Source organism: Gouania willdenowi, chromosome 15 (assembly GCF_900634775.1).
Source record: "Gouania willdenowi chromosome 15, fGouWil2.1, whole genome shotgun sequence".
NCBI classification, from domain to species: Eukaryota; Metazoa; Chordata; class Actinopteri; order Blenniiformes; family Gobiesocidae; genus Gouania; species Gouania willdenowi.
The window spans coordinates 7,316,849-7,343,103 of NC_041058.1; the positions used below are offsets into that span (position 1 = coordinate 7,316,849).

The window sequence follows — 26,255 nt, forward strand, 5'->3', positions numbered from 1 at the left end:
CCTCTTTTTTTTTTTTTTTTTTTTTTTTTTTTGGAGGGGGAAATGGTTCTCGTCCGAGGAAGAAAAGCTCTTTTCAGGGGCCACAATAGGAGATTGGGACAGGGGAGGAGACCCATCGCGATTAGCCCATTTAATGGCGCGTTTACTTAATTTCTGTATTCACTAGCAACGGTAAACAAAAGGGGGAAATAGCACTCACATTTTAAAGTGCTGCATGCATGGCGTTGACATTTGCCAGAACATACAGCAGCAGTCATCTAGATATACTTTCTTTAAATAAATAAATAAACAATACATTACCAACCTATTATGTGTTTAACATTTTTTTAAAAATAAAAAATAGCATAAAATAATGTTTTTGTGGTAAATAACCACAAAAAAATCCCATGAATAAATACAAAAAATGTCGAAAACTTATTTGAATGGGTTCATCAACCAGACTGCATAACCTTCCCATTTATGCCATAAGGTGAATTAATAGTTCCACAATTAATGACCTGAACATGTGTTTAGCCACTTATTACATGTCCTCATCCGTAATCGGATAGAATGAAAGGCATCCACGGAAAAAAAAGAAGAATAAAAAGGCTATGTCATAATAATAACAGCCAAAACAAAAACAAAAAATAACCCACACACAACATCATAAATTAGCATGTTTCATTGCAGCCTGCGGCAGGAAAAGAGAAGAAAGGCGCCTTGTTGACTTCAATAAACCCCATCCATAATGTATTATGGTGCGTTCATGCACTTTTCTTTGTGGTAAACTTGATTGGTATAACACAAGCCACGAGCAAATAACCCAGCAAAAAACAAACAAAGCAACAAAAACACCTAGAGCAGTTGAGTTGTAAGTTTTGACAAATATTTTATGTAGGAACACCAAAGTCAAGAAAAGTGAGGAAGGGATAGAAAAGAGGATGACACGGGGGTTGAAAGGCAGAGCAATAATTATGTACAAGCCATATTCCTACACATATAATACAGACCGCATTATTTGAGATATACATAATTCAATATAAAATTTTGAAAATAAAAATAAAAATCTGATACAGTCATTATTATAACGGTTTCCGCTGGACATTTTTGACCATGATGATGTATTTTATATAACCCCACACACAAGCAGTGACAGAAGAGATACTCAAAAAAAGGTGCAAGTTACGACTTAAAAATGATTGTCTGATGAACACAAAATAAAAAATCAAAAAATCAAAATCAAAATTGCATCTTGTCTGAATGGCGTCTTCATCATCATCATGGATTAGAAAACGAGGATGGGGGCAAAAGTGCAACGTAGACACCAAGACGATCTGTTTTGAATTCCCTCTGATCGATGCTCCTGATGGAAATCTTGCATTTATAGGTTATTATTCCCTGATTACAAATTAAAAAGTAAAAAAAATTAAAAAAAAAAATTAAAAAAAATAAAACGTCATGCAATAGTAGAGATGGTGGTGGTGACGTAGTGGGGGTATATGATGAGGGGGAGGCGTGGGTCCTTTGAAAGCGCTTTTCATAATAATAATAATAATAATAATAATAACAATAATAATTAAAAAAAAACCCGACGTGCTATATCTCTTTTTATTTTATTATTTATATCAATCGGTCCTTTTTTTAATCCGCAATATTTCATAAGTCTTGTTTTTCTTCCTCTCAGGTCCATTTTCCCTGTTAATATTTCTCTTTTGTTTGTTTTTGTGTGTTTGTTGTTTGTTTTTGTTTTTTCTGTCCTCCTTCGTATCATACATCGCACTCCGAGTCACTGGATGTGACGGACAGGATGGAAGTCCCAGTGTCAACTCGCTCTGTCATACTGGAAACGCTGGTGGTGGGACTGGCCGCGGTCGACGGCGACTCTGCGGAGCTGTGAGGGGTGAGGCCGGCCTCTGACAGGGACCTCATGCCGCCCGGTCCTATAGCTTGGTGCTGAAGCCTGGAGAAGAAAAGACGCATGAAAAAAGGGGGTAAAAATTGAGGGAATCAGAATCAGAATCAGAATCAGAAATGTTTTTAATGGCCATGTACAGTTTTAAGGACAGTACAAGGAATTTGTCTTGGTAGTTGGTGCACAAAACAAACAAAAAATTAAAAATTAAAAAAAAAATAAAGAAAAAAAACAAAGAACAACCCAGCAACAATAATAATAATAATAATAATAATAATAATAATAATAATAATAATAAAGGATGAGGGATAAATAAAGGATAGATAGAGAATAAAGGATAAATATAAATATATATATATACATGTATATACAGTGCAGCAGATAATGTCATCATGGAGGTGGTGATCGGGTGGGGGGGGGGGGGGGGTTCAGTGGGTGACTTGGAAATGGCAATTAGACCTGGGAATGTACCCCCACCCCACACACCCCCATGTACCCCTCCCTCCGCCTGCAAAATAGAGGTTCAAACTCGCCTTTCTTTCCCCCTGCTGGCCCCAGCTATGCATGCATGCCTTTATCAAATACAGCTTTCAGGGGACAAAACACGACTATTTAGAATACCAAATGTTGGAGGAATCCCTGTTTTATCCTGGTTTTTTTTTTTATTATTATTATTTAAATCAACACTTAACTCAGCAATCTGGGGTATAAATAGATTATAAAACAGCTTTTCCAACGCAGCAATTTCAAATAAAGTAGCATTTGGTTCTTTGTTTTTGTCTATTTATTTTTTGCATTTTTTTGCATTCTACGATGAATTAGCAACATTTCTCTTTTGAAAATTGAATATTTGTATTTTTAAAAAAAGCCATAAATAGTACATTTCAATGAGTGTTACATGAATGACGTGATGGTTACTCTAATCATCCTAAATGTTTTTTTTTTTTCTTTTTTTCTACAATCCACTCATGATAATAGCTTTATCATGACGGGGATAATGTCAGCAAATGGAAATATATCTATTCATTTCGAAAAAAAAAGAAAAAGATTATAGTGTTCATATGGCTTAGTATGTATACTTTCCGCCGTGTATTTTAATCAATTATAGCATTTCACTGGAATGATACTACACTTAATGTTATGAATACAGGCTATAGTCCTTCAATATTTCTCTAATAACACCAGCTTATTTTTTTTGGTCAACTATAATATGAATACATTTTTCTGCTTTCCCCCTGAAGATAATCTTTTATTTCAGTAATGCTATAAAAGCCCTTTGGTGCAACTGGAATAGCTGCGCAGTTGACCATAACAAACGATGCTTCGCTGTTAAAAAGCAAAACAAAAACAACAATAATAATAAAACGATTTACTAAACATAAAACTGTAATAAATATTTAAAATATGATCAACAAAACTATTCCTTATAAAGACAATAGATTATTATGTTTTTTAAATACATGTAAGTTAGTTAATTATGTATTAAAATGTATACTAAATTGTGGAATTTGTTTTAAATAGAATTATGTTAATCTATAAACATGTGCATTTGATTTGTGAATTAAACGTATTTATAGATTCAAAATCTAAATTTCTAAATGTAGGATGTAATGTTTTGCAAATTGTAAACAATGCATTTCTGTCTTTAAAAAGCACAATGTCATGAATATATTTGGTTTTTTTGTGCACATCTAATTTGTGTTTATCGTTCAATTTCATCAAAAGCTAAAAAAAAATATTGTATTATTATTCACATAAAGACTTTGGGAGTTTGTCTAAATTTGTCTAAAATATCCGTAGTGTTTATATGGAATTGAAACAGGTTTAAAGTAAACTAATGTACAAAAAGATGTATAATTTATTATAGGATTGTTTTGATTTTTTAAATTTGAACAGATTGTGGTTTTTAACCCGATTTCAGGTCATAATAAAGGGATAATTAACGACTTGCTAACCGACAGGCTTCACCATAAAACATCTACATGAATAAAATGAGATTTTTCCTGCTGTTTTTAAATGTTGTCTTTTGAACAATGTTTGAGTTTATGTGTGTGTGTTCATAAATACTTAAAATCAATACAAAAAAATAAATAAATATTTGAATAATAGTAATAAAATGAGATTTTTTCCTGTACTTTTTATATAACATATGCAGTTTTAGTTCCAGCTGTAGTGTTAAGGAGGGATATGTGACCAACCTGTTTTTGGCTGCCGCGGCTCTGTCTCGTTGCCTCCGGTTTTTAAACCAGTTTCCGACCTGTGTGGGAGTGAGTCCAGTGGCTTGAGCCAGTTCCCTTTTCTTGCTGGGGTTCGGATAGGGGTCCTGAAGGTACCACTCCCTCAGCAGGCTCCGTGTCCGCTCTTTGAAACAGTGCGTCTTCTGCTCTCCGTCCCAGATGGTCCGAGGCAGCGGAAACTTCTTCCGCACACGGTACTTATCGACCGGTCCGAGGGGACGGCCGCGCAGCTTCTCGGCCTCCTGGTAGTGCGCCTCCAGCCACATCGCCTGTAGTTTACCGTGCGAGTCTTTGGTGAACTTGTGGTTCTCCAGGATGTGGTAGAGGTCTCTGAAATTCCCCGTGTGGAACGCCACCACGGCTCGGGCGCGCAGGATGGACTCGTGCTTGTTGATCGCCTCGCATGCTCCCGGAGCCACGGGTAGGGACCACAGGAACCGGCCCAGCCGCTCGATGTCCCCGGTCTCCTCCAGCGTCTCGCAGACGCTCGCCACCTGCTCCGGGGAGAAGTTGAGGGTCGGTAGCTGAAACATGGACAAGTCTTCTGGAGACCTGGTGGTGGGAGCGCTGTTCGCCAGGAGCAGAGGGCGATCAGCGAAGTTTGGTAGGAAGAAATGGGAGGGATAAAGCTCTAAAGGGGATCGGAAAACCATGGAAATGACTTGATAGAGAACAGAAAATTACGGAGAAAAAGGGGGAAAAACCGAAAATACGGCTTGTATAAAAAAAAAGAGGCTGAATGACTCAATGGCTATCGCCTAATGACACCAGCCCTCATAATATCTCCCCCTAAATCCGCCGTTGAGTGTAGCATTGAAACATTTTGTTTCCCTTTTCTATTGGTCTTCTTGGTGTCGTTGTAGCGTTGTCATGGCAGCCCTGCCAATCACTGTCAAGCGTGCCAATCATTAGCCAGTACGTAACGCGAGGCTTTCACCACTTGTGCAGCACGCACGGGGGGTTATCAGAGTGTCCGATCTCCGCAGCAACCCTCCCACTCCCACCACCGCAGCGCACCGCACTGTGCGCACCGTGCGCATCAGCCACAAGCCAGTGCTCGCCTATCTGCTGAATGGAAAGAGCAATTAGAGGGAGGAATATTATTGCGATCTTAACGAGGCTCGTTAAAGCTAAAGAAGATATGTAGACTGGAGATGCTTCTGGGAGGGTGGGGGGCAGAGAGGGAGCTTTAAATGAATGACAAATGGACAACCAATGACTGCAACTCATGGAATAGACGATTTAAAAAGCGATTCCGTCACTTTCTATGTCATTTTGTTTTTGTAGTTTTGTGTTTTGTTGTACATTCCCATCATCCTTTTGATTTTTCTGCACTTCTCCTTGGATTTATGTACAATTTGACCTTGTTTTATGGATAGTTTTTATTTCATTTTTTAAACATTTTTCTGCATTTTGTATATAATCCGATACATCCAGGCGGACACTCTTTGGGACAATACGTGCAACCCGGTCCTCTATAACCGAAAATTGTATGCTATACTTTATTATCTGGTACTTATTTTAGATAAATATCCAAGCACAATATTCATTGTACAGGTTACATACATATTAAAACCTAGAAGATTGGGATTACAATCACGTCATGGCAACATGAAAGCTTCTGGCTACATAAAAGCACTTTTCATGTATTTGATCTAGTGGTATAAGGACACGATCCACATCCAAAAACCAAGTCACAGGACTCGGCTTATAGAAGTAGTGACCACGGTGGTGTGATTTTCATGTTTATGGCTCAAACGGCTTCATATTTAGACAGGGCTTACAGGGTGTTAAAACAGTGTGAGTTCACTCCAACACGAACAGAGCTGCACATTGTGAAAGAAAACCGTGTTACAAGGGCGTTGCATCGAGACTCCGCTTAATCCGCCCTCAATAAAGCTGACATAATGATCCTAAGCCGCCTTTCTACAAAATCATTCAGGAATTCAAAACTTTTTTCTTTCTCTCAGATTTGCACATTCTGCACGACTGCATGGGCACAGCCGACATCAGGCTTGGAGGAGGGACAGTGAGTAAAGCAGCGTATATGCATGTATGGTCCATTATCTATGTGCAGTTTGTGGACTTTTCTTTACCTGCAGATGCCTGGGAGGAGATCCGCTCTCATTGGTCATTGGATAATTGTGATTAGGGGTGTAAGGGAAAAAAAATAAAAAAATAAAATTGGTTCAGCGATATATCGCGATATTTTACCGTGTAATTATCGTATTGATCCTCAAAAAATGCCACAAACAATTTTTTTTGTTTGTTTTAAAATCATGTTATTTAACATATAAAACATTTAATTGCACTGATATATGCATAGCACATAAACGCCCAGTCACTAGGTGTAAGTGAACCACATTTGTAAAACCTTGTTAACCTACCTCAATCCATTGCATTTAAGCTTGGAAGTTGGACATATTGGGGACTTTTATAGATATTTGTGGTATTTTTTTATTTTATTAATTTTTTTAGAACTAAACTTTTTTTCAAAAATGTAAGTTGACAGTTTGATAAACATATCACTTGTTTTTTTTTTTACGTTGGCACTTGAATTACAGTATTACAATATTTACTAGTTCTCGCAAGTTAAAAAAAAAATAGATAGATTTTATTTCATACAATTTTGTAAAGGTGAAATTTGTAATTATTGGTATTGCTATTATATATATCGCAATGCATATTGTATCGTTTGGGTTCGGGGTATATCGAGACATATCGTATCATGCCCAAATCGTGAATGGCATCGTATCTCAAATTCATGACAATGCACATCCCTAGTTGTGATGATCCTGCACGCATGCATGCAGGTTCGTTTCTTTTGGGACTGTGTGTGCACGTTTGGGTGTGTGTGTGTGTGTGTGTGTGTGTGTGTGTGGAGGGGGGGGTCAAACCTGTCCAGTGCGCAGTTATACGAACCTCAGGAGTACTAATTCTAAGTGGCACTTGAATTGGTCCTGTTGGAAAGCTCTGTGGACTGGAAGTAAAGGCCGGTATTTTCATGCTGGTGTTAAAACTAACCTCCTAACCTAACCCCACCCCCCCCTCTCTCTCTCTCTCTCTCTCTCACACACACACACACACACACACACACACACACACACACACACACACACACACACACACACACACACACACACACACACACACAACCCTGGCTTAGCTGAGAATATGCAAAGCCTCCTACCTGACTGGGTTCCTGGGTGCACCAATTTAGGTGATCACCATTCAGGTATTATCAATGCAAGCATTATGTGTGGGAGTAGCCCTCAAGGACCCAGTTCGGAAATCGCTCCTAGAGGAAGACTGGCTGAAATGTAAAACCTGAATAGAGTTTTTTTTTTAAGGGGGGGAGGAAAGGAAAGCCAGTGGTAATTCGCGTTCTTTTACATGGCTTTTGTTTACGTTAAGCATGTAATTAACACCCCCCAAACAAGTTTATTCACCTGCTGTAATTGTGTGTTTATCCCAGGGCTTTTTGGTGAATGTTCCTAACAGCGGGGGATAAGAGTCGTGAATGCACACCGACCTATTTGGCGTTTCTCCGTTTACTTACAGCCAAAATCCCCCCAGACACGACAACACAAACAGGAGTTTACAAGAGTGGAAATAAGTTGGCAAAGCAAGCAGACACACCAGGCGCCTGAAGACGGATTTCTGCACCTAAAAAAAAGTCATCCTCCTGTTGTAACTATACTGAAACCTTATTGTTAAAAAAAAGGCTAATTAACACTTTTATTTGCGCATTTTATTAATGTGTAAAAATGTAAGTGGGAGGGGCATCGTCCACCAGTATAATAAGGATTTAATTCTCATTAACAATCCATTACAACGAGGGCGAGCAAATAAACAAAGCTGCTGTTGCGTCATTCCGAGAGAGAGAGAGAGAGAGAGAGAGAGAGAGAGAGGAGGTGTGATGGATGATGGAAGACAGAAATAAAGAACGAAGGAAAGACAGGTGTTGAAAGGTAAGAGGAAAAGAAGCAACGGCAGAAAGACTCGTGTTGTTTTCATATTTTCAGACCCTCGGTTGACCTGCTTTATTGGCAGCTTTGGCAGATGCTGGTCAGGGAAAGAAGGCATGCACTCCTTCCGTGGGACTAGACACCAAGAGGCTCCTACAGCCATGGATTCATCTCAACAACACTTCAGCAGGACATTGAGTGCGATGACAGGTACAGAGTCACGCTAAAAACCATTGATTTATTCTTATTTCTGAATAATTTGTTATTTTAAATTACATTTTGTTAGTTTGTTTTACTTTGTGAAAACTTGGTGATGTTTCTCCTTCTTAAGTCTAATTTCTTAATGTTTCATATTTATTTTTTAGGTAGTTTAGTAATCTTTCGGTCTCCTGCAGAGCTGCGCGTAAAGTCCATCCCATGCACGGACTGTCACCATCTGCGCCTCAGACCGGAGGTGGCACCGCTGCTCCACTCGTCCCATAGACCCTGATCCTCTGATGGAAATACAACTACAGCCCATGTAAGTTTCTGGTCTTCGGAAGACGTTTTTCTTTTTTTTTTTTACTGTCAATATTACAATTTGATGCAATGTTTAAATAAAATGTAATTATTATTGTTTATTTTTTTTCAAAAAGTAGGCAACTCGTCGTTTATTTTCGTCGTTTTTACGCATTTTGGGGGAGATCAGTGCGTATGCACAGCAGATGTGATGCTGTCGGGACGGGGAGCACAATCCCTTCTGTCCCATAGTGATTGACCCGTGCACGCACGCAGTATCCTAACCTGTCACGTCACACAATCCATTTGTTTATGTCAGCTGTCGCTTTGGGAAAAAAAAAAAAAATTTGCTTTTCTATTTTGGCAGTTTTTATTTATTAATTTGTTGAGTTATTTAATGCGCAAAGATTGAAACACACTCGAATGAATTTACTCACGTCACTTTGCATGTGATTTCCTATATGGATGACCCAGAAAAGCCCAAAAAGTATAATAATTAGCAGTGTAGTAAAAGCTGTAAACTGCAGTTGCAAAATAATTGCAGGTGCAAAAGGTCAATCAGGTCTGTAAAGACACACGCACCCAAAAAAAAGTGAGATTGAATAAATGCATTTTTTTTTTTTTTTTTTTGCTGTCATGATCTGCACATGTGGCGCCAACTTTGATAACAAAGCTGGTACAAAGGTTGTTTTTTTTTTTTTAAATATCTCTCTCCTTTTCTCTCACCCATGTCTGCCTCTCTCTCCCCCTCCTTTCTCTTATAGTTTTTATTGTGTGGTCTCATTAGGGGGACTTCCTGGCAGGGCTGGGAGCATGCATCGGAGCTGTCCAATCAGTGTATTTACACGGGTTGTTAGCGACAGTTAATGAGGGCTCCTCCCCGGTCCGGTAGAGAAAAGGCGCCTCAACATTAAGATTTACCTTGTGTCAACTCGTTACTTCTAATGAAGCTCTTCGCCAAAAAAAAAAAAAAAAAAAAAAAAGCCTCCTCGCACTCAATGGAGCCCGTGCGCCCGGATCTTTGGGTGTGAGACCCTGGAAGAGTGGAGTTGTGAGCCCCCCCCCCCCAAAAAAAACCTTTTCTTCCGCTCACTGAGGGAGTGAGAGACGTTTTCTTTTTTTTCTCTGCAGGTTTGAGTCTATATGATGTGTGCAAAAGTGCATTTTTTGATCATCACTTAAAGCGTGATCCCTGCACAGACCAGCCCATCACATACTATAGCAACGGGTGTTTGTATTTTTGTGCCCGTATCACAAATCCAATATGTCTTCTATTGTTTGGTGAATGAGGCTTGACATGTCAGCTTATTGCCTCTGCAGAACTAAGTTCATTTACAATCAAACCTCCATCCCCCCCCCCCCCCCACTTGAGAGCGAGCAGCGAGCACAGATAGACACCCCGGGCCCCCCACCACCACCACCATGCACACCCACCCATCACCCCCTCATGGCCCCCAGTATGGCTCGTTGAGCCGTATCAGCAACACATCACTGCGCCTCAATTTAGGTACAAACTGGAGGAGTTCTGGCAGATCCATGAAGTGGACTCTACTCGTGAAAAATCACAGACACCACTTAAAAATCAATTAGTGATATTTACGTCTGGCATTGTTTAAAAAACAAAAACAAAACAGTCTTCTTGTTCAAATTATTGACCAAAAACGGTGGAAGAAGTCCAATCAAAGATAACTTACATTTTCAGGCTCAGTGATTCATTTTGTCGACTAAAGATTTTCGTCGACTTCATTTTTAAGTGCCAATAACTAGACTATGATTACTTTTTGTACACAAAAACTATATTAAAATAAGTTTTATATTTTCGTTACCTAATATAAACGAAATTGTAATTTTGTCATACAGGACAAAATCCAATCAGAAGTCATGATTCGTGATTATATGTGGTCTTACGCACTGATCACGTTAAATCTGTGTATTTACAAACATTAATACCATTCCATATCAGGTTAATAACTGGTAATTTAATTTTTTTTTAAAAAAAATGCATAACTTCTTATGCTTAATGATTTAGTCGACTAAAATCATCATTCAGTCGACATTAACTCAGACAAAAACTGAAATAACAAATTTAAGTTGAAAACTAAGTTGTCAAAAAACCATGACTGTAATGAAAACTAAATTAAAAAAAAAATTGCTGTCAAAATTAACACTGGATGTGCTTTACTTTGAAAACTTGTATCAAAATAAAATGAAAGTTAGTTTGATTTGTTCAAATATGGACATAACAAATGCACAAGCAAAATGTATATAGTTTACAACAGAATAAAAATTATCGCGTTGAAACGACACATTTAGAGCTTAATGAGTGAAATATTGCCTTATGTGACACAAGTGACAAAGTGGGAACAATCCATGGGCATGCAGCCTCTAAAATGTGTGTTTCCCATGTCCTCATTAGGTGTGTGTGTAGGTTTTTACGTGCTCACTCTTCCAGGTAGATGGGTTGATGTGGGGACGCAAACAGAAATATAATGGGCTGCATATCAGATGCATCGCCCCCAGCTTTACACATGATGCTCACCTACAAGACGTCTTGACTCTTCACTGCATTATTGTCTTATAAGAGTAACACCTGCAGACAAGCAATTTAAAACCTATTTTCTCTGTGTGCTACTTCACACTGACAGTTTTGGTAAAAATGTGCTTGTTTTGGATTTGCCTGTCTGCTCTGATTAGGAGCTGGGACCTTTGGGCCCTGCAGTGTCACAGCGGCTGACAGGCTGTAATTACTGCCGACACAACAGAAAGTATACTGTACTATACAGTGCACGTGAAGCCACTCTTTGGTCACTCTGAACTCTCACTAATCACGTGACCCTGCAAGTGACGTTCCTCATTTAACGTTTCAGGAAATAAGTTATTAAGGAATAAAGTGATAGAGGAGAAAACACAATATATCTTTAATATACAGTAATATGGGTGTATTTGAAGGATTTAGAGGAAAACGTACAAAGATTTAGACTCTCCTTCTCGAGGTAAACAATAGCAACATATCGGTACAACGTTGATAAAGAAACATTTTGAAAAACTACACAAACATAAAACTGTTGAATATAAAGTCACAATATAGACCATGATTAAAACGCAGTACTGTATATCGAATAAGATTATTAGAAACAACAAGCTTTTCATTTTTCAAGTTAGCTTTGTGTTCAGTAAACAAAAACTAAAAACCGAAAACTGAAACATAGGGTTAATCTGACTTCCCCCTATTGTTTTTGAGGCATTTCTGAACTATTTGTGTCTTAACATAGTCGTCAGAAAGGGAAACAAATACGTTTATTATCATTATTTGTATTTAACTTTCATTTCTTAATTTCTCAGGTGCAGCCTTCATTTAAGATTCATCTAATGATAGAGATATAAATGATCTTCTTTTGTTTGTGCGTGTTTATACATTTTATGTTTTCACCTGTGTCTCATTATGAGACACAGGAGTAGAAGAAGAAGAAGAAGAAGAAGAAGAAGAAGAAGAAGAAGAAGAAGAAGAAGAAGAAGAAGAAGAAGAAGAAGAAGAAGAAGAAGAAGAAGAAGAAGAAGACAACATCACCCCACTTGATCGCCCATTTACCCCCGAGTCAAGTTGGAGGCAGGCGTGAAGTGTAAGGAGAGGTGGGTGGTGTCACATCCACTCAGCTTTGCATCATGGGTTTGTTTCCCTGCCCTGCCCTGCATGGCCATGGCCGTGGCTTTAGCTATGTGATCATTGTTCAGGAGAACAATTCCTCTCAGTGTCTGAGCAGACAGGAAGACAGCATGTCAGAGAGCAACCAGGGAAAGCTGCTACGCTCATATTTAGTCTGTGTCTACGTGAGTGTTTACATTATAGGCTCACAATCAGAAAAAAAGGCCCTATACTTCATTTTGTGTGATTTCAGTTCACAAATTCACTCAAAATAAAAAAAAAAAAAACACAAAATTCAGAATAGCACAAGTTGTCTCAACAATTTGAGGCCTTTTTATGGAGGCCCAACCCCAAATGATCTGCTTTGCTACATTTGTTACATTTAAATAACCTCAGTGAGACATATATGTGGATATGATTAAATGCAATAGGCCAGGGGTTCTTAACTGGTCTCACCCTATGACCCACATTTTGCCAGGGTCATTAAATCGCGACCCACTTTTTTTTTTTTTTTAGAATTCAACCAACCTGATTGTTTAGGTTTTCAAAAACACACATATATAATCTTTTTTAAAACATAAATCTAGATATTTTCCTGCTCAACATGCATTTCACAGCATGCCTGTCAAAAGCAAAGTTTTGTCCGCAACGCACCCAGTACAAGTCCGCGACAAACCAGTTTAGAATTGCAGCTATAGGCATTAATTTGATAAAGACATTATTTCCAAACTATGGCTAAACTCCTAAATTTCAGAAAGTAGGCCTACTTTCATGGTTGCTTATAACACAGTGTTATTGAGTGTTATTACTGTGTTTTTGCTGTTTTCTGGGGCTAGGACAGTGTTTTTCAACCTTGGGGTCATGACCCCATGTGTTGTCACCTGAAGTGTCAAGTAATTATAAATACTGATAAAAAAATATATATTTTAAAACGTTTAATTAATACTCTTTCAAATTAAAACAAACAATCTTAAACAACTGTATTCTCAAATATAAATCTAGTTACAATTAAATGCATTTTAAAGACAAGAAAGAGAACAAAGGAAGAAAATTAAAAAATATAAATGGATAAAGTGCAGTATAAAAAAATCTGAGCTAGCAAATCTTCTCACTTTGTGCACTAATCCTAATAAATATTTGTTACACATTGTAACAACGACGATCCAAAACTAATCAGAGAAAAATAATAATGTTTGAGATATTGCCAGAAAATAGTGGTATCAAAATAAGGATAGGAATTAGCAACCAATCAGAAGTTGTCTTTAAGTTTATCTTAGTGGTTTTAAAATAAGGACACCCAATTAGACGGTTTAATAATAATAAATGTTTTTATTGCACATTTGCATACAAGCACAGGTAAAATATTGTCAGAAGCTTTAAGATGCATTTTTAATTTGGTGACTTCAAAGTCTTTGTGTAAAACAGGGGTGTAAAACTCATTTTAGTTCAAACATCAGCTTTAGCAACATTGTGCTCTCATTTCCAATATTAGTCCCTGCAGGATCTTCACTTCCCAACTTTTTGAATTTGTAATTTTGTGTAATTTCGAGGAGATCTGTAAACACATAAAAAAAAAAAAAACCCACTGCAAATATAAGCATTATTGGGTCATTAACAACATAATTATTGTTTTCTCATTTTCTACTGTCTCCTGTGGGCTGAATTTGTGGCTTTGAAGGTCCAGATTTGGCCCACGGGCCTTGAGTTTGACACACGTGGTCTAAAATCTCTATCCATAACAGTGGTGAGCTCAGTAGTATCAGCAGCACTGAGATATCAGGATGAGGTCAGAGAGGTCCACCATGCACACCAACCCATGTGTTACTGAAACCATACTGTTTTCATAGTCTCTCTCTCTCTCTCTCTCACTGATTCTAAATGAAGGGACAATAAAGTCGACCCATATCCGCCTCCCTGTGACACTCTGATCTTTATTCATTATTCATCTGTAGATGATTAGCTTTAGATGGCAGATGTCAGAGCGTGATGGAGATGTTTATGTTTGACTGATTTAAGGAACCATTATCCAGCCGCTTATCAAACATTCATGTGTGGCAGATGTAGTTGTGGATCAGTGTCTCCAGTGGCCGTTTCCTTTCTCTCTCTCTCTCTCTCTCTCTCTCTCTCTTTTTCTTTAAGCAACCACGACCTTTCCACTCAGTTAACCTGTTATTATCTTTTAACATTTAGGGGACGGATTAACTCATCACTGAGGAAGACATAATCTAAAAAGCCTGTTATATGACCTACAGGACATATATATATATATATATATATATATATGCTGTATCATTATCGCGCATGTAAAGAAATACTGCAGATATTTTCATGCTTTAGGCCTTCATTGGCAACAAACATGATATTCAAAATAAAATAATCATTTAAAAATCACAAACCTACATAAGGACATGAGAGTTCATCCATGAAATAATGAGTTTTCACTTTCCATTTTACAGCAACTGCAAAACGACAGCTTCTTTAAACAAAACACACACAAACACAACTAAAATGTTTTTAACTTTGAACTTTACATGTGAGCTTTTTTTCTTTTATATTTAGAGGGGGGTAAATGCAAATACGGTGGAATTATAACACAATGGAATTATTTTAATAATATCTGAAGTGTAGTTAAACTTAGTCCTTTCTTATAAGAAACAATTAAGTGTGCAGTTGAAGATGAATGTGATCACTAAATTTTACTGACAAACGTTTGTATTTATGTTATTTATTATATATTAGATTAATTATATTAGATTAGAGTTTTTTTTTAATTTATTTTATCCTATAGATAGATTATGTTACAGCAGACACAAAGAGAAGGCTAAATACAAATACAGAAAGGAAAATTAATTACAAAAACTAAACCAAAAATAAAAAATAGTAATAATAGATAATAGCTATTAATATATAGATATTACATATTACTGTAATTTAAAATGCCTATTAAATATTTGCACTCAGAAACATTAAAAAACATGCAACTGAAAAGTTGTAAATTGTCATTTTAGAGATTCATAACTTTAAAAAGTAAATAATTCATAAAATAACCTTTAAAAAAAAACAAAAAAAAAAAAAACCAGCGTGCTATTTGGCTTTGGTGCGTGCGTAATAAACAGTTGTTGTGATAAAAGTGACATTTTAAGAAATTGGAAACTTAAAAAATAATAATAATTCAACCTTTTAATCGCCCCTGATTCAGTTTAAATAATCCAAACTGCGTAAAACAGCTTTTTTAAAGCTCTCTATGATTTGATAACAGCCCGTGTCCGTGCGTGGACCAGCAGTCCTCTACCCGCCTGCATGTTGCACAGGGTGGGTTTCACTCCTCTGACCTCTCCGTGAACAGCATCCAAACATAACCACGCACACAATGCTGCGTGTGCGCGCTCTCCTCTGCGGTATGTGGGCCAAAGGTCGTGCAGAGGTACTGGGAAGTCGTCGGAAGGTAAGGTCGCGGGTTCATGGCGGGGTTAAACACACCTTATGTTTGCTGTTTCTTTGCTTCCACAGCTCGGCATCCTTCCTCCACGAGGATGTGTCCAAGTGCGCGCGCGGCGCTCACCCCGAATCAACCCCATTCAGCGCGCGCGCACACATACCCTGTTTATTAACAGGAAAAACACCAATATGTCTACGTCATTGCAGGGTGTCTGAGAAAACTCCGTTTGTGTTTAGACTGACTCAGCCTATTTATATCAGTTCTATAAATGCTGCTGCTCTTTCCTCTTGGTTTCATATGGATCAACATCTATCACAGCGGGGGCCACAAAAATGTGATTGGATCTGATCCGAGGGCCACATCATCAACATTCATGTCAGCATTAAGAATAATGACTGATCTGAGCATTAATACAAGGGGGAAATGTTTTCTTTTTTGTGTGTTTTTGTTACTTTTTTGTGTTCTTGTTATAATTATGTGTATTTTTTATGTGCATTTGTGTTGTCTATTTGTGCGTTTTTGGGGACACTTTCTGTATGTATGCTGTTGTTTTCAGTATTTTCCTGTAATTTTGTTGACATTTTGTTTGTCTTTTGAGCTTTTTTGTATGTGTTATTGTTTTTTGTGTTTCCGTCGTCCTTTTGTTTGTTTAAGTGGTTGTTTCTGTCTTTGTTGTCATTTTGTGTATTTAAAAAAAAAAATTTTTTTGTACTTTTGCATTTTGTTGTTGATTTATGTGTTTTGGGAGTTGTTTTGTGTATCACAGTATGTCTTAATATTCCTTCCAACTTCTTGAAAAACAATTCTTGGGGATTTTTTGGGGGGGCCGCACAAAATTAAACCGAGGGCCACATGTGGGGTCGACTGAAAAGTCTTGTAATTGATGAAAATTAAATGAATTACTGATTATTATTATTTTTAAGTATTATTATTATTATTTTACAATTTAAAACACACAAAAACATCAACTGTATTTTATACCACAAACTCTCAACTTGTGGGTCGAGACCCTAAAGTAGGTCACGGACAGCTGGTCAAAAAAATAAAAAACACTTAATGTCTCTCAGTTGGACTTGTCTTTTATTCTGAAAGAAAGTTTTATTTTGACAAACCTTCTGTGAAATGCATATTGCACAGGGAAATATATATATTTATGGTTTAAAAAAAAGATTATATATGTGTGTTTTTGAAAAACTAAATTTGGTTGGTTGAATTCTAAAAAAAAACCAATGCAGTTATTATTAACAACAATAATAAGAATATTAAAATGCAGTATAAACATATCTGAGCTGGCACAACTCTGTATTGCCAGAAATTCTTGATATGAAAATGGGGTCACAATCCAAAAAAAAATAAAAAATTTTGGGAACCAACCACTTTAAGCAAATCAAAAACGTTTCTTCCATATATTATAATTCATTTAAATAGAAAACCATTTCAATTATGCACCACCACCCTTTGCACAACTTCACACCCCGAGCTCTATTATAAAAAAAGAAGAAAAATAGGTCATTACGAATAATGATATAACATGTAAGAACACAAAGCAAACTGTTCTATTAAACTAATGCCCTTTAGAATCACATTTCTTATGAACCATATTGTACAATGTTCACAGCATAGCAGTGATGTAAGTATAGTTAAAAGGAAAGAGACAATAATGGTCTTTTCTTTCCACTTGCACCGATTATTATTATCTCATTGAGGATAACTGGCCACGGGTCGGATGGGTTATCATCTATTTTAATTGCTATTGCATTACTGCTCTGCCCTTAAGCCACACTAGAATGTTCATTTCATAGAAATGGCAATACAGGGTTTATATTAAAAAAAAAAAAAAAAACTTTTCTGATTATTTAAAATGGCATAAAATACACTTTGTCTAAGGTTTTAATATTATTCATTTATTTTACAGTTCTGTTATATTCTGTATATATTTGGGATTAGCTTTTTATAGTAACTTTATAACATATCAACTTATTTAGCAAATCATTTACAACTTAGCCTTTACTTTGATTGATTGATTTATGTCTTTTTTTTTTCAAACATGTACACTAATAATAGAACAACAGTTTAAAAAACCAAAAATAACAATGAATGAATTTATTTGATCCACAAACACTAAAACCTCTCAACTTACATGTTCGAAAAGGAGTTGGAAAAAGTGTAAGCTTATTTAATTCTATACCCCTGTATTTACTACCGATTTAGCTTTTTTAAGTACAACTAATAATACAATGAATTACCCAAATATCATTATACAATTCACATATTCACAAATAGTCTATAGCTAATCAGTATTACTCAAAACAGAAAACAACAACAACAAGAACAACACACTGGTCATTAATAAGGTCTCTCTTCATTCCTGTATCTTGTAAAAATAATTTCTTACCGCAATGTGTTGTAATGTATAATCTGTCAATAACTATCATAAAATAAAGGTACTTTTTACTGATCAAGTTCCCCCTTTGTCCTACAACCACATTTTGCTCATGCAGAATATTATGAACAAACAACTATAGAGCTGATGGAATAAACGAGTGTTAACACACATTTTAAAGAATGTCATTTTGTAAATAAGTGGAATGAAACAGTATTTAATTCCTGAATAGATCTCCCTCCTGATGTGGGACCAAGACTGACTATTATATTTTCAGTTCATGTAATCAATATAATTTCTATCATCGTTTTGTGTGTTTTCTGTGTCATTTTGTGTATTTTCTGTGTCATTTTGTGTGTTTTCTGTGTAATTTTGTGTATACTGTTGTTGTTTATTTGTTTTTTTTTTAAATTAATTTGTATATTTCTCTCTTTTTTTGTGTTCTTTCATTGTTGTGTTTGTGTGTTGTTGGTATTATTTAAATTATTTTCTCTCAGTGAGTGTGTTTTTGGTGTCGTTTGGTTCTTTCTTATGTTGTTTTGGTTTTATTTTGTAGCGATTATGTGTATTTTTTTCTTTGTTCCTGGTAAAAGCAAGTATATTCTTCTCTTTTTTGTGTGTGTTTTTGGTGTCGTTTTGTGAGTTGCTGCTTATATCTAGTATGATCGTCACTTTTAACTAAAAAATAAACATTAGAAAACCACATATTTAATGCTTTCATTTGATAATTTTCCACTCTCTCTCTCTCTCTCTCTCTCTCTCTCAAGTACCCCCTGTGGTGCTATCGCATACCCCTAGGGGTACACGTACCCCCATTTGAGAAAAACTGATGTAATGGTTAAACATGTGCTCAATGTGTTCAAATCAACCAAGATTTCAATTCTCCAAGTAGACAAAAACCAAGACAGAGAACTGTGGTATATAAATACAGTGCAGGTACATAATACAGTGGAGGTAAAAGGACAAAAACACATAAGGAGGGAAGATCAAAATGAATATGATACGTACAACAAAAAAGGGATTGACATGTCCCTAAAGCAGGCGGTAGAGGTTCATCTTACTGAAACACAAACCAAAACATAGACACAGTGACTGGGTACAGTGGGGCTCTGCATTGGCATGGAGAAGACCCTGCTTTGTTGTTACCCTCCCTCTGTTTCCATCTTTCTCCCACTCACTCATCCTCTCCCTTTCCTTTGGTGTTTGTGTGGAGACATCCATACAGGAGAGCCAGCTTGGTCTTCTGCCTATCTTCTCCTCACCATGGAGCCCGTGAGACCAAACAAGCCAGGAACGTACACACACACACACACACACACACGCACACACACTCAATCTGAGCTGCCACTGAAGAGAACAGCTTGGCTCTGCATTATACACTGAAAACCATGCTTTCCCCTCAATCAGACAGACAGACAGACAGGTAGACAGCTGGGTGTTACGGTAAATCCCTTCCCCCATGTGTCCCTCCTAACAAGGGCTTCGCTCACACTGTCACTTCTCTCCGTCTGCCGCTAAACTCCTCATTGTACGCTTCAATATTCAACGTCGGCAAACAGGGGCGAGCTATGAAAACATTCAGTCAAGAAGTACCTGAAAAACCTAGGGTGAGAACTACGGTAAACACATTTGAGATGTTTTCAAGGTGTAAACTGGTCAATTCTCTCAACAGGAAGTGCTGTGGAAAATAGAAAGGAAATAAAACACAAGAGGGCCTAAAAGAAGTGTTGTCCGTCACACTCTGGTCTGCAGCATGACCCTGAGTTCACTCTGTCTAAGCACCACTTCACCCTAAAGCCTGTGTGTGTGTGCGTGCATGTGTGTGTGTGTGTATGTGTGTGTGTGTGAGTGTGTGTGTGTGTGTGTGTGTGTGTGTGTGTGTGTGTGAGAGAGAAAGAGAGCCTCCCTCTCTTATCATCAATGTTTTGTTGTGTTTGCCAGTAATGATGATCTCACCACATAGCAGTACTAAGCCTCCATAGTTATTCAATCTCTGAGTTTGGCAGGCAGACATGCAGCAAGTCAAATATGCCCATCAGTCATTCAGTCATTCAGCCGTGTCTAATTATCAAAAACGGTAAGATTTCAGGTAGCTAAATGTCAAATCACATGTCAATTTGTTGTTGATGTAGTGTGTTACAAGACGGATCTGTCTGTAAGGACTAAAAGGAAAGGTGATACCGATCACCTTTTCGTCGACGACAAAGTAAAGAAAAGAAAAGCCAAAGATAAACAATGCTGAGTCTGTGTTTTTTTTGGTACAACTTTGAGTTATCCACACTCCCTAATACTGCACTGCATGGAAAACTGCACAAATCAGCACATTCAAGTTCAGGCACGACGTGAACAACATATCCAACCTTTCGCTTTCAGCTATAGTTGAGCTTCAGCAGTTTTTTGTCAGGTGTCGCACCCCAAAATATGTCAGAAAAGCTGCGACTGATGGGATAGTATGGAGATAAAAGAGTTTAAGGTGGCACAGCTGGCTCTGAAATACTACACTAATGTTAAAATTGTGTTTTCACTCTGAGTACCATGGTTGTGCTGTTAAAGAAAGACTTAAAGCTGTGGTTCCCAACCCTTTTTGGATCGTGAACCCATTTCCCATTTTGATATCAAGAATTTCTGGTGACCCTAAAGAGATTTTTTTTTTCTATAGAATTTGTTTTTGTTTACAAATACATTTCTATTTGACTAAATGTAAGTATAGAATACAAATTGTGTATTGTTTTAATTAAAAAAATAATAAAAATGACAAAAATTAGTAAAATTATTATTATTTTAATTAATTACTATTGACATTTCAGGTGACCCCATTTAAACTCCAGGCGACCCCACATGGGATCCTGACTCCAAGGTTGAGAAACACTGAGTTAAAGGGTTATGAGTCGCTACTAGTCACAATACTTCTAATAAATGTATGTGTATTGTATTTATGGCTCTATTTTGTTCTTTTTTTTTTTTAAATTGTTCTCTTTATTTTGCAATATTAAACAGACATCAATACAGAAAACTGAAAACAATATAACATATAAATTCTAATGCAAAATAAACTTAACGTCCCATTCATCTAAAATAAATAATGATTAGACAAGTTCAAACAAACAAAATCTATGAATGTGGGGAAAGAAATACAGACTAATAAATGACAAATAAATGATTAATATTATACCCAGAGTGTAATTAAGTGAACATACTGTGCTTGCATAGAGAAAAATAAAAATATACTTCGAGTTCAGCCAAATATGTGACCACCAGGTCCCAAATGGAGAATATTATCGTTTCCAAACGTATAAACTGCGATGTCACTCAAACATAAAGATATTTTAGGTGGATTTTTATATTTCCAATAGGAAAGTATTTTTCTACGCGCAGGCAACATTGTAAAAGTGATTATATTTTCTTGTCCTCTTGGTATTGTATGTATGGCTCTAAATTTGACTATAATCATGCAATGTGTCATATTTCAACAAGCAGAGTCAGCATGCTCGAATCAAACAGCACATGTATGGAATTAGATCCTTCTGTTTACTTGAAGAAAACCGTTGAATTAGGCAGAATAAAGTATTGTTTGCAGCTGCAATAAAGACTGAACAAGCCACAGAAACTAAAAAAGCAGAATAAACGGCCAATTCGATTGTTCACGCGATAATAGCCTTGTTGCTACATATCTCATACTACCTGCCTGATTGAGTTTCACTTCTTCCCGAGGCTTTATCACAACAGAATAAAAGAAAAAACCAGAGAACCAAGAATTAAAGAAGTAAAATGATTAAATGATTTACTAAATATGAGCCAGAGCTGATGAGTACAAACAAAAGCATCGAGCAGGAGTTGGAAAAGTCTCAGAACAACTGTATCCGTTGTTGTTCTAATCCTAAATGAAATGTGTATTCAGTAAAAGGATTAGGGCGTCCTGTGTCATAAGAGAAACCACTTACCAGCACCAAAGGTAATTTGTAACCTTAGCAACTGCTTGTGGAAATGAATGGGGGATTAGGATTGGCTGCAGCCATCACTGTCTTTCTCGTGCAGTCAAAACAACCTCCGCACATTCGTCTACAACATATTTATTCTTACTCTAGCATTCTTTAAACGCGCTATAATACAAGTCATACAAAGTTGAAAGTTGTAGTAAAATTAATTGTAGCTGTTTCATACCAGTGGTAATTATGACAGCAAATTATGATCAAAATTCAGTCATTAGGACTATTTCAGTTATAGTCTAGTTTTAGTCAACTAAATGACATTATGATTTTAGCCGACAAAATCTGTTACAGACATAGTCGACTACAATAAATAAGAGTTTATGCTTTTGTTTAAGATCAAATTACCATTGATCTACATCAGTGTTTCTCAAATGGCGGTACGCGTATCCCTAGAGGGACGTGATGGTACTACAGGGGGTACTAGACAGAGAAATTGGAAAATTAAAAGACAAAAGCATTAAAAATATGGGGTTTTATAATGATTTAAAAAAAGTTTTATAAACATAATAAAGGTGATCGAAATGATCTTGATGACAACATGAACTGAAAATTCGATTTTGGTCCCACACCAGGTGGAAGAATACCGTAAATGATCAAAATTATAGAAAGAAATCTATTCAAGAGGCACTAAATACAGTTTTATTGTGTTATTTACAAAATGAGATTCTTTAAAATGTGTGTCATCACTCGGACAAAAGGGGTACACGGATTCAGAAATAATAAAAAGGGGCTACTTGTGCGCAAAAAGTTTGAGAACCACTGATCTACACAATATACAACATTTTTTAAGTGACAATAACAAGATTATGACTAGTTAGAAATATACATGTGAACAAAAACTATATAAAAAAAATATATTGATATTTTCATCAACTGATAAAAACTAAACTAATCTAATGTATTTACAAACATTAGTACAATCTGATATCAGGTTGATCAATGGTAATCAAAGCTTAAAAAAAAATGCATAAAGTCATATGCTTTATATTTTAGTCGACTAAAATATTAATGTCATTTAGTTGACTAAAACTAGACTTTAACTGAAATAGTTCTGATCACTAATTTTAGACTAAAACTAAGCTGTGCTTTGGTCAAAAAATTATGGCTATAAATAAATAAATAAATAAATAAAAATTTGCTGCCAAAATTAACGCAAACACAATCAGCTCCTATTGGATCACTTACTGGCTTGCCCCGCCTTCCACGCAACAAAAGTAGTTTTGATTGAATACCTTCCTAAAAAGAAACATAACTCTGATTGGATTTGGTCCCATGTGAACATTATAGTTATATATTGATATTTTATTAAAATATTAATATATACTGTATTGATATTGTTTTTGTTGACGAATGTCGATGAAAACTATGGCGTAAATCTTAAGTCAACAAAAGTGACAAAAGACATTAGACAAAAAAAGCAGAAATGAAGGAAAAATAAAGATTGACTGTAGCTCATCAGACTTGATACGTAACCAAAGAAAAACCTCCACCAAGAACGACTGTTAGCTTGAAAATTTGAATTAAACTGTAGAACTACGAGATAAACTCGGGTTACCAACTGCAGCTCATTTGTTTAACCGACACGTGTCTAACTCTAAAGATGTTTCTCTGTCCATGTTCTTGTGTGTGTGTGTGTGTGTGTGTGTGCGTGAGCGTGCATGTGTAGACATATTTGTAGCGTGCATGTGTGAGTGTGATTACCACCAAGTGTTATGTGACAGCTCTCAGGAAGCAAAGGCTTCAACTGTACCTACAAGTTCTCACATTACACTTAATGATGTCAACTCACGCTTGAGCAGACAAGACTGTGTGTGTGTGTGTGTGTGTGTGTGCACATAGACTTAAGGGGCAGACGTAGATAAAGTGTAAATACAGTCATAGGGTGAAGGAAATGCAGGTGCAACAGATCAAGAGCAGATGTGAGATGGATTCTATGAGGAGAATGGGTCGAGACCCTATAAGCAAAGGGATTAAAGACTCCAAACATCCACTTGTGTCTGCGTGCACCACCTTACATGGAGACAGCTCAAATAGCTAATTGCTTAATCATGTGGAAGTGACAATAGCCCAAACTTGTTGTCATGTCGTCTCCTTTCTTCGCGGTTACTAATCCGTCTGCATGTCGTCGTAGTTCCTCGCCGTAATGCAGGGGTGTCAAAAACTCATTTTAGTTCAGGGGCCAAATATGAAGCAGTTTGACCTGAAGTTGGCCACAGATTTTAGGTGGAAAAAAGAGCAAATTCCACATTAATGTGCACAAGTTTGTGCTTCCGTGTATAAATGATACATAAACAATAAAATATGTGAGTATACATCAGTTCCTGTAGGATTTTCACTTAAATTTCCCTGATTTTGGGAATGTGGGTGGAAATTTTGTGGAATGATTTAAGAAAAATTGGCCTGATTTTGGAAAAATGTAGCATTCTTTCAACAATGTGATATAAGAAGTGGAAAACTGAGCTCTGCAAATACTAATTTTTGTATTTGGAGGGGTTGAGATATCTACAACTGAATTAGTTGGTCATTTACAAAATGTTTCATGTTTTTTTTCTATCACTTTCTCGAGCGGGCTGAATTTGATGCTTTAAAGCACACATGTCAAACTCAAGGCCCGGGGGCCAAATCCGGCCCTATAAACCATCCAATTCGGCCCCTGGGAGAAAGTTAAAATGACAGACAAAACATAAGTTATTACAATAATGAAATTCAACAATATTTGCAGGTGTGTATCGTTTTCCACGTGCTTATATCACATGATGGCAGTCTTTTATAATGAAAAACTCAAAATTCTTACAAAATCCTTATATTTTCCTCAAATTATTACACAAACAATATTTCCCTGAATTATACAGAAACTGGTGAGATGATCTAGATTGTTTGAATATTGTCAATTTCAGACATATTTTGTATTTTATGTATACGTAAAAAGGCAAACTATAGGGCAAAATATTGTTGAAATGACTTGTTTGTCTGCATAAAATCTGTGGTCCACATAAAATTAAGCCACTCTGTATTCGGTCACTAAATTAAGATGAATCGGGGCGGATTTGGCCCCCGGGCCTTGAGTTTAATACATATGCCGTGATGCATGTGCATTTGTTTGTCTCCGTAGCTTTGTCTATGTCTCTCAGTCCATGTGACTCAACATCTTCCTCCTCTCACCTCACACCTTCTTACTTACTCTCCGTCACTCCTTCATAAGTCTGAGGAAGCTATTAAAACGGTGGCAAATGGCTTCTCGGGTGACATTTGCTGACATTCAAGGAAGTGCATTTATCAGCGTACTACAGTTCACCTTGGTGAATGAAATCCATTTGTGCTGCTGTGATGGCCCGGTGGCCTCTCTCTCGTTCCTTTTCCTTGCCTCCCTCTATGTCTCGCTCTCCCTCTCCATCCTTGTCCCCTAAATTGATGCCCAGTGTACAGGGAAATGGCAAGGTGGTGCGCAGCTTCACAGCTGCTCTGAAATGTCATGCCGGAGAAAAAAAAAAATCTTTAATGGGCTAAGTGTAGCCTTTCCAGTCCAAACTTGTCATGTAATCAGAATTTTTCCCTCTCTCTGTCTCCATTCTCAGCCTCTTTTTCCTCAGCTCCCCAGGGCGACGACTCAGCACTAATTACCTGTTATACCAATCGGAGAGTGGGACGGCGCGAAAGAAGGAGACTGCTTTTAAGATGGGAGGATATCACATCTTCCTTCTCACGTCTGCAGTCAGACAGGACGCATATTTTGAGTTTCACAGAAGCCTAACTCCACAGAGCTGGAGTCAGGTGGAACATGACACCTTTTTTTTTCTTCCTTAGTGTGTTACTGTCATTACAGTGTGGGGGATTTTTCCTTTCACGGTAACCTGCAGGGATCAGTGATAAGGGAATGTCACCGTATCCTTTAAAGCACGTGTTAAACTCATGGCCCGGGGGCCAAATCCTGCCCTGTGGAACATCCAAGTTGGCCCCCGGGAGAAAGTAAAAATGACTCAACAATATTTGTAGGGGCTCACAGTTTTCCCGGTGCTTATATCGCTTGATTGCAGTCATTTTAATGTTAAACTGTTGAAAAAAGTAAAAATTCTTACAAAATTCTTCAATTTTAAAAGTGTAAATTTATTTAATCCTACAGATTACACTACAGATTTAGCTTTTTCAAGTACAAACAATACAATTATACACCCATATATTATTATGCAAACAATCCACATATTCACAA

General features: G+C 36.9%; 1 protein-coding gene and 1 long non-coding RNA gene across 2 annotated transcripts; one reads left to right on the forward strand and one right to left on the reverse strand.

Annotated features, from left to right (window-relative positions):
- Positions 1–851: 851 nt before the first annotated feature.
- On the reverse strand, positions 852–5,088 carry six3a (SIX homeobox 3a). The gene is made up of 2 exons (XM_028468567.1): positions 4,090–5,088; positions 852–1,939 (listed from the first exon to the last, which is right to left on the reverse strand). Exons 1-2 carry the CDS (start codon positions 4,779–4,781, stop codon positions 1,747–1,749), a joined length of 885 nt encoding a protein of 294 aa, XP_028324368.1. The 5' UTR covers positions 4,782–5,088; the 3' UTR covers positions 852–1,746.
- Positions 5,089–7,956: 2,868 nt separating this feature from the next.
- On the forward strand, positions 7,957–26,247 carry LOC114477310 (uncharacterized). The gene is made up of 4 exons (XR_003675693.1): positions 7,957–8,099; positions 8,182–8,306; positions 8,462–8,616; positions 25,624–26,247. It is a non-coding gene; the product is annotated as an uncharacterized LOC114477310 (long non-coding RNA).
- The last annotated feature ends 8 nt before the right edge of the window (positions 26,248–26,255 follow it).